Source organism: Pecten maximus, chromosome 7 (assembly GCF_902652985.1).
Source record: "Pecten maximus chromosome 7, xPecMax1.1, whole genome shotgun sequence".
Classification (NCBI taxonomy): Eukaryota; Metazoa; Mollusca; class Bivalvia; order Pectinida; family Pectinidae; genus Pecten; species Pecten maximus.
Window position 1 is genome coordinate 21,145,499 of NC_047021.1, and position 9,905 is coordinate 21,155,403.

At 38.8% G+C, this 9,905-nt stretch overlaps 1 protein-coding gene across 1 annotated transcript; it reads left to right on the forward strand.

Moving 5' to 3' along the window:
• Positions 1 to 54: 54 nt before the first annotated feature.
• On the forward strand, positions 55 to 4,645 carry LOC117331887. Its single transcript, XM_033890845.1, has 2 exons — positions 55 to 162; positions 1,321 to 4,645. Exon 2 carries the CDS (start codon positions 1,326 to 1,328, stop codon positions 2,505 to 2,507), a length of 1,182 nt encoding a protein of 393 aa, XP_033746736.1. The 5' UTR covers positions 55 to 162; positions 1,321 to 1,325; the 3' UTR covers positions 2,508 to 4,645.
• The last annotated feature ends 5,260 nt before the right edge of the window (positions 4,646 to 9,905 follow it).

Genomic DNA, 9,905 nt, shown 5'->3' on the forward strand with positions numbered 1-9,905 from the left:
CGATTGAAATCGCTTTTGATTGGTTGATATCCGAGAAAAATCCACCAATAATTTCTGGTGGCAGAACGAGGCTGATGGCGCCAACCTGTGAAGGGAGAGAAGATACCGATTTTTCGTAGGCCATTTTATGCTGACTATTCATCCGATCTTGAACAGCAAGAGGTATAAACTTCATGATTTATCGACAATTAATTAAGATGTGTAATATTGAAGATAAACAACCTCAAATAAGCTTTATATTTGCTTTTAAAATTTTGGCAATTTCCGGGCTCTCAGCTCGGTTATAAACAGCTGTTTACAGTGAAGTTTGTGATCTAATTTGCCGTGTTCTAGTTCAATGTAAGTTGTGGTGTTTTGTTGTTATTGATTTGTTTCTCCTTAATTGTATTATTACAAACTGTGGTTTAGTTCCTGATCTCGTGCATGACCTTTCTTTATCAAAATATCCCCCGAAAAACCGCCGTGATTCTGATGTATTGACGTACATAAAGCGATTGTTCTGGAACCATAAAACAAGTCGCCTTTCCTCGCGTAGCTGAGGGAAAACAGCTACATATGGAAATTTAAAGGTGGGGTTTCCACGAGCTTAAACTACGGATTTTGACCTACAAATATAACAATACACCAAGTACATGGCATGGTATATTGCCGATAGTGTAGCAAGCCTGCTGTGATTCACATTGGGCGTTATTTGTCAATGATAAATAAAGTTTTCTCGGCTAACAGGTTTGGGAAAATCACTAACTTGCATATATAATAAAAATTATATGCAAACTTGCCTATTATACACCAATTGAGATTAAGCTGTCTTTGTTACTAAAGATAAATGAATATTTTGAAGCTATCATGGCCCCTATTTGAATTGATATGAAAGAATAGAAAAAAAAATTGAACTTGAAGATAGATAATTTCTATTTCTATTTCCTTTTCATGTACCTCTATTATTTATCTTGGGGCCCATTAATACTTTGGAGATCAGTATTTAACAGGTTTTGCCTTATGATTCGTTTTCTCATAAAAAAAAATCATTATAACCGAAATTGCATAATCACTAAAGGTCGAATGTATAAAGGGTAATAGTTGAGAAGTCAATTTTGTTGCTATAAACTGTTATCATGTTATTTTTAGAGTATCCAGGTCCTATATCTGATGGATAGATACTTTGTCAACCTTTTTTTTTCGACCTTTTTGCAAAACTGACAATTTATCAACCTCACATCTGGTTGTGCTGGCAATGGATATAAGGCAAATTCTGTCCATGCAATACTCTTGTAGAATTAATTGGTCATATAATTTTACTTTTTTTGTGTGTTCTTACAGATAAAATGTTGGGCTTGACGTCCATTTTGCAAGAGGAGGAGTCCTCTAACAATGTCCCATTGCTAACACAGATCAAGCAGGAATCACCATACGACAGTGGCTACCTTTCCCCGGGGCCCCTTGTTCAAAGATCTGTGATTCCATCCGGACAGATGGCACTACTCTCCCAAACACGGACCAGTCCAGTCAAGTCAATGATTTCACAGCGCCCTATTGATCAGTTGAATGTTGACAATTTACAGAAACCACCAGTGTATGAAGATGTTGGAATATCTGAAGAATGGGAGAAAGACTTTTTTGCAAATTTTGAAGAAAATCTGTTTAGCTTAGATCTAGATGAACAAGTGTTAGATGATATTCTGAAGTCACCAAAAGGTAAAGTGGCTTTGAAAGAAATAATCAACTCCCCTAAAGGGAAAGCCATTATGAGCTCACCAAAAGGTAAAAAACTAAAGGAGAGAATGAGGTTATTTGACGCACATCCAGGTCAGGAAGAACTTACATCAGTGTCGGATCACAGTCGGGGTATTCTTTGTCCAGCAGACACCAACAAACCTGGAATAACGCCCATGAAACCTGATGCTCAGCGAGCTCTTAAAATGTCGAAGAGAAAACTTAGTATGGGGACAATCAACCAGCCATTGAGACCATCTTTCACCAACTCCTTACCAACTCTTGCACCTGCCATCAATGAAAATGATCAACCAGTTGTCTGGCCATCGCAGGAACGACTGAAATTTGCCCGCAGTAATTTTAAAGACATTTTGAGGAAGGCTGTACAGAAAGTAGAAAGTGCAGAAGCTGCATTCAAGGCTCAGCAAAAGATGAAGTCAACAACAACCACAACAAAGACAGGTCGACGTCAAAAAGGAAAGTCAGATAAATATCCGCAGTTATCAAAAGCATTATCACGTCCCAGCATTCCAAATGATTCTGATGATCAACAACCAACTCGTAAGTCAGAAAGGAAGTCACACATGTCTGCAGGGTTGCTGTTGTCAGGATGTAATCTCCAGGATGACTGGTATAACCCAGAAGAAGACGATGATGATGAAGATTGGCGAGGGGACTTGCCATTTACAGGCTTCAAACAAGCAACAAAAAGAAGGAAAAAGATGATCACCGGTCAGACAAAACGGCGGAAAAGTTCAAATTCACACAACACAGTGAGATACGGAAAATATTAAATGTCTATATTGTGATATATTCTTTCTAAAATATGAAAAAGAAAGACAATTTTTTGTACTAAAATGTACTTGTGATAGGTGTTATTTTATGATTATTAGATCTTTACAGGAATCTGTGTTTGTACTGGTCAAGCAATTAATGAGTTCTAACTATAATCTCAGTGCAAGAAAGCTGTATTTCCATAGCCATAAATTATATGAATGGTAGAAATTAATGTCTAGTACAGTATATACACTTTATATGAGAACCTGGCTGTACTACTAACATGTCGCATGGAACTTTTAAAATGCTAGGTTTTGGTCACTTTCCAAAATTTCCTGTTTATATGTATATGTATGTTTATATGTAAGTATTGAAAAACAATGTGCAATAAACCATGATGATCCTGTTATGGTGCAAATCTAATATCAGTATGAGAAAAAAGTATGTAATGAACTCGCTTAAAAACATCAGCATGATATGTGTCTGTCATTCTCGTCTTAATAGTCCTTTTGTTTCTTTTACTTGAAATTATTACTGGGTCTTAATAAAAATTGTGGCCCCAATGAAATTTGAAGTTCTACATATGATAAGGTATAATTTGTGTATAAATGTACATTTATTTTCACTGAATTTAAGGGGGCGAGGGATATCATAATAGCTTAGCTCAGTTGCTTAAATGGGTTGATTATTCAAAATACTTTTATTGATTAAGAATATGGATGTTATTTTTCTTGAGGTTTAATACCATTATGGAAGGACTCCCTAATAATACTGTATTCTAAAATTTGTTTGATGGAAGGTCTTGTATAATAAAACTACTTTTAGTGTTACATGATTAATAAATGAATTTTGAAGGTTGATTCCAGACTTTATGCAAGGACTACATATAGGGGTCTGTAAGATAATTTGTTGAAGCTTAAGTATAGGCAAACAAAATGGATTTGAAATTCTGTTTATACCAAGGGGTTGTGAGTTATATGCCTGCTATATGTATTGTATATAATATCTATATTCTCTAGTGATGATTTAGTGTAAAATTATGTAAAAGCTATAATTAATGGTGTATCATCAATAGAATTAAGAAATTGAATTTTTTGCATACATGTTATTTCATATTGGAGAAGTTTTTCTTAGATTTATATGTTATAATTAGAGTTCTTTAGCTGTATTTCATAAGTTAGATCTTTTTTAAACCCATTTTCACCCCATCACCAGAAACCATAGCAACCAGGCCTACAACATTTACAACAGTAAGGTATGTAAATTTAAAGGATAAAAAAAAAAATATCACAACAGATAAAAGTGTGTCAAGTCAAGAGTTGTATCACTGTGTCATTTAATCTTAATTGTAGTATTCCTCATGACTTTGTGCATAAATTCCCAAGTGCCTTTATAAATGCTAAGTCCAAAATATTTTTTTTTTACTACCAGTATGCCTCAAAATATAACGTTGAGATGAATTTCAACAAGCTTTAAGAATTCTGGATCATGGTCAAATGTAGAATACTTTCATATACTGTACAGTGTAAATGTCAAAAAAGCCAAATATAGCATATATTTTCATTCATTTGTTGAAAAAATTATTATTTTTTTGTCTGGTGAAGTTTGAAAACAAATTAGAATATTTGTAAATATTGTATTATAGGGGAGATAACTGTGACACCTTTATAATGCTTTACTGTAATCAAATGTAGTCAGAAATTATCTTATATAAGGGAATACCCTAATGCTGATATGGTACATGACTATATATGGAAATATAGAATAGAATACCTAGGTATATAGATTTATTGATGCACATTTAAATAGAATCTGTCAATGTTGTCATTGATTAAAAATTAAGTATTAAAACAAAAGCATTCATGGGACGGTCCATTATTTGCTGGAGTCCTATGATATGGATTAGTTTTTTTCCCTACTTAATCTAATGCAGACCTAAAGTGATTTGAAAACAATGCTTTCAAATTATTATTTTTTTTTTTTAAAGAAATGTCTCCATGTTACTGAGGAGGCGTATGAAATTCCCCGTCACTAGTAGTAAATTTCAGTACATTGTTACCCTGGTAAGAAGTAACAGTTATGTTGTATTATTTATTATATTAGCCTGTTGCTATTCTCTTTATAATGGAATGATAAAATAAAACAGTAAAACCTATTTAGTATTTCATTGTCTGATATTATTTGGTGTTCATTATCATTATACAAAAGATGCTACACAGAGGACAGTGTACATAATGCTTGTCACAAAAACTTGTGATGAAGGATCTGGACAAATAAAACTGAAAGCTCCATACCAAATATAGAGGCTGAGTACCCAATATTCAGCTTCTATTAACACCCCAAAAATTTGATGTTTTCTTTTTAATTCATGGTATTATTATATAAAAAAAACATACAACAGCCTATTCTTGATTTCATTTGATCATTGTTACTCTGTCATAGATGTAGCACCTTTGAATTTCATGTTTTGTGCTCGGTCTTTGTACAAAGCCATTTGCACATGGTAAGCTGCTCAAATCACCTTTCCTCCATGCTGTATCAGTTCATCTATCATAAATGTAAACTACTACCTGGTAGTAACCAATATTTTTGGAGAAGTATTGGAAAGATTTCAATTTGAATTTCAGCCATTATCAGATGGTGGGCTAATCAAATCACTGGTATGATCCATCTGTGACCAATCCTTGTTATCGTTATTTCTTGAGAAGTACTGGAAGGATTTTTAGGTCATCTAACCTGAAGGGTCATGATGACCTATAGTCGTTGTCGTCCGCGGTGCGTAAACTTTCACATTTCAAACTTCTCAAGTTCTTCCAGTGGGATTCAGCTCTAACTTACCTGAAATGGTCCTGATCAAGTGTTGTTATTTTTCAGGTTGGTCCAAAATCCAAGGTGGTAGCCATCTTGAAAAACCTATTTAAACTTCTTCTCAAGTTCCACTGGTGCCATTGAACTGAAAATTGGTGAGGATGTTACGGAAGGGGAACTAACAAAGTGTTGTTATATTTCAGCTTTGTAAAAAAAAATTGACACAGCAGTAATTTTGTAACATGATTGTGCAATCATGGTCTTCTTCTCTCGAGTTCCACATGAGGGGTTCAGCTCTAACTTACCCGAGATGGTCCTGACCATGTGCTGTAATTTTTCGGGTCAGTCCCAAAATCCAAGATGGCCACTAATGCCAACAGTGCTACTATATATGTACTTGCTACTGAGCATGTTTACTAAAACAATACAAGGGTCTTCAGATGACCATTAAGGCCCATGGGCCTCTTGTTCTCATCGCCTTGATCCCTAGTTGTGCCCATATGATTTTGACTCTGATTCAGAACACAAAATTCCGAACTTGTGGCCGTCTTTGATTTTGAAAGTTTAAGTTTGTTATTGCTTTTTCTTGAGAATATACATGCTGAAAGGATTTTTTTCTTCAAAATTTCAATATAGCTTCCCCTTGGTCCCTAGTATAGTCCATTTGATTTTGAGTTTGATTCAGAAAACAAAATGGCTGACAGTTGAAGTTTGTTAGCCTATTTCTTGAGCAGTTTACTCGCTAGAAGAATTTTTCTCAAACGTATTTGTAGGTTCTACTTCTTCCTTAGTTGTGTTCATTTGAACTTTAGTCTGATCCTGAAAACAATCATATCTCTTATTATTCATTCAAATTTTTTGTTATCAAATCATTAAGAAGAAAAAAGATCAGTCTTGCATACAACCAATAAAGATCATTCATTGGTTGGTGCCAAGATCCCTCTGGGATCTCTTAAATTTTTGCTTTTTAGCTCACCTGTTCCAAAGGACCAAGGTGAGCTTATGCCATACCGTGGCGTCCGTCCGTCAACAATTGACTTCTTCTTCATAACCGCTGATCGGAATTTCACCAAATTTGGTCAGAAGCATCCCTATGGGTAGGGGACTCAAAATTGTAGAAATGATGGAGCTGACCCCCTGGGGGCCTCTGGGGCGGGGCCAAAAGGGGTCAATTTAGCTATTTTGATATAAACGACTTCTTCTCTGAAACCAAGCAATGGATATCACTCATATTTGCTTGGTAGCATCACTATGGGGTGGGGATTCAAAATTGTACAAATAGTGGGGCTGACCCCCAGGGCCTGGGGCGGGGCCAAATGAGGTCAATCGGACTATATTGATATAAACGACTTCTTCTCTGAAACCGAGCATTGGATATCGCTCATATTTGCCTGGTAGCATCACTATGTGGTGGGGATTCAAAATTGTACAAATAGTGGGGCTGACCCCCCAGGGGCCTGAGGAGCGGGGCAAAATGTGGTCAATTGGGCTCTATTGATATAAACGACTTCTTCTCTGAAACCGAGCAATGGATATCACTCATATTTGCTTGGTAGCATCACTTTGGGGTGGGGATTCAAAATTGTACAAATGATGGGGCTGACCCCCTGGGGGCCTCTGGGGCGGGGCCAAATGAGGTCAATCGGACTATATTGATATAAACGACTTCTTCTCTGAAACCGAGCATTGGATATCGCTCATATTTGCCTGGTAGAATCAGTTTGTGGTGGGGATTCAATATTGTACAAATAGTGGGGCTGACCCCCAGGGGCCTGAGGGGCGGGGCAAAATGTGGTCAATTGGGCTCTATTGATATAAACGACTTCTTCTCTGAAACCGAGCAATGGATATCACTCATATTTGCTTTGTAGCATCACTTTGGGGTGGGGATTCAAAATTGTACAAATGATGGTCCTGACCCCCTGGGGGCCTCTGGGGCGGGGCCAAATGAGGTCAATCGGACTATATTGATATAAACGACTTCTTCTCTGAAACCGAGCATTGGATATCGCTCATATTTGCCTGGTAGAATCACTTTGTGGTGGGGATTCAATATTGTACAAATAGTGGGGCTGACCCCCCAGGGGCCTGAGGGGCGGGGCAAAATGTGGTCAATTGGGCTCTATTGATATAAACGACTTCTTCTCTGAAACCGAGCAATGGATATCGCTCATATTTGCTTGGTAGAATCACTATGTGGTGGGGATTCAAAATTCAAAATTGTACAAATAGTGGGGCTGACCCCCCAGGGGCCTGAGGGGCGGGGCCAAATGTGGTCAATTGGGCTCTATTGATATAAACGACTTCTTCTCTGAAACCAAGCAATAGATATCGCTCATATTTGCCTGGTAGCATCACTATTGAGTGGGGACTCAAAATTGTACAAATGGTTGGGCTGACCCCCCGGGGCGCTGAGGGGCGGGGCCAAACAGGGTCAATTTGGCTAAATTGATATAAACAACTTCTCCCCTGAAACTAAGCAATGGATATCTCACGTATTTGCTTTGTAGCACCTACTTGGGATAGGAATTCAAAATTGTACAAATGGTGGGGTTAACCCCCTGGGTGTCTTAGGGGCGGGGCCAAAAAGGGCCAGTTTGGCTAGATTGATATAAACAACTTCTCCTCTGAAACTAAGCAATGGATATCTCACATATTTGACTGGTAATATCCCCTTGGGTAGGGATTCAAAATTGTACAAATAGTGGGGCTGACCCCCCAGGGGCCTGAGGGGCGGGGCCAAATGTGGTCAATTGGGCTCTATTGATATAAACGACTTCTTCTCTGAAACCAAGCAATAGATATCGCTCATATTTGCCTGGTAGCATCACTATTGAGTGGGGACTCAAAATTGTACAAATGGTTGGGCTGACCCCCCGGGGCGCTGAGGGGCGGGGCCAAACAGGGTCAATTTGGCTAAATTGATATAAACAACTTCTCCCCTGAAACTAAGCAATGGATATCTCACGTATTTGCCTGGTAGAATCACTTTGTGGTGGGGATTCAATATTGTACAAATAGTGGGGCTGACCCCCCAGGGGCCTGAGGGGCGGGGCAAAATGTGGTCAATTGGGCTCTATTGATATAAACGACTTCTTCTCTGAAACCGAGCAATGGATATCGCTCATATTTGCTTGGTAGAATCACTATGTGGTGGGGATTCAAAATTGTACAAATAGTGGGGCTGACCCCCCAGGGGCCTGAGGGGCGGGGCCAAATGTGGTCAATTGGGCTCTATTGATATAAACGACTTCTTCTCTGAAACCAAGCAATAGATATTGCTCATATTTGCCTGGTAGCATCACTATTGAGTGGGGACTCAAAATTGTACAAATGGTTGGGCTGACCCCCCGGGGCGCTGAGGGGCGGGGCCAAACAGGGTCAATTTGGCTAAATTGATATAAACAACTTCTCCCCTGAAACTAAGCAATGGATATCTCACGTATTTGCTTTGTAGCACCTACTTGGGATAGGAATTCAAAATTGTACAAATGGTGGGGTTAACCCCCTGGGTGTCTTAGGGGCGGGGCCAAAAAGGGCCAGTTTGGCTAGATTGATATAAACAACTTCTCCTCTGAAACTAAGCAATGGATATCTCACATATTTGACTGGTAATATCCCCTTGGGTAGGGATTCAAAATTGTACAAATAGTGGGGCTGACCCCCCAGGGGCCTGAGGGGCGGGGCCAAATGTGGTCAATTGGGCTCTATTGATATAAACGACTTCTTCTCTGAAACCAAGCAATAGATATCGCTCATATTTGCCTGGTAGCATCACTATTGAGTGGGGACTCAAAATTGTACAAATGGTTGGGCTGACCCCCCGGGGCGCTGAGGGGCGGGGCCAAACAGGGTCAATTTGGCTAAATTGATATAAACAACTTCTCCCCTGAAACTAAGCAATGGATATCTCACGTATTTGCCTTGTAGCACCTACTTGGGATAGGAATTCAAAATTGTACAAATGGTGGGGCTGACCCCCTGGGTGTCTTAGGGGCGGGGCCAAAAAGGGCCAGTTTGGCTAGATTGATATAAACAACTTCTCCTCTGAAACTAAGCAATGGATATCTCACATATTTGACTGGTAATATCCCCTTGGGTAGGGATTCAAAATTGTACAAATGATAGGGCTGACCCCCCCTGAGGGCTGAGGGGCGGGCCAGAAGGGGTAAATTTGCCTAAATTGATATAAACAACTTCTTCTCTGAAACTAAGCAGTGGATATATATATATCGCTCATATTCGCCTGGTAGCATCCCCTTTGGGTAGAGATTCAAAATTGTACAATTGGTGGGGCTGAGGGGCAGGGCCAAAAGGGATCAATTTGGCGAAATTGACATTTTTAGAATTACAATAAAAACAATGTTCATGTAACCATATAAAATGCCTATGATATATTGACATAGCAATACCAGTAGCAAATATACTTAAGCATAGTTCTTGTTAGCTCACCTGGTCCGAAGGACCAAGGTGAGCTTATGCCATACCGTTGCGTCTGTCGTCAGTCGTCCGTCCGTCCGTCAACAATTAACTTCTTCTTCATAACCACACATCAGAATTTGACCAAATTTGGTCAGAAGTATCCCTATGGGTAGGGGACTCAAAAT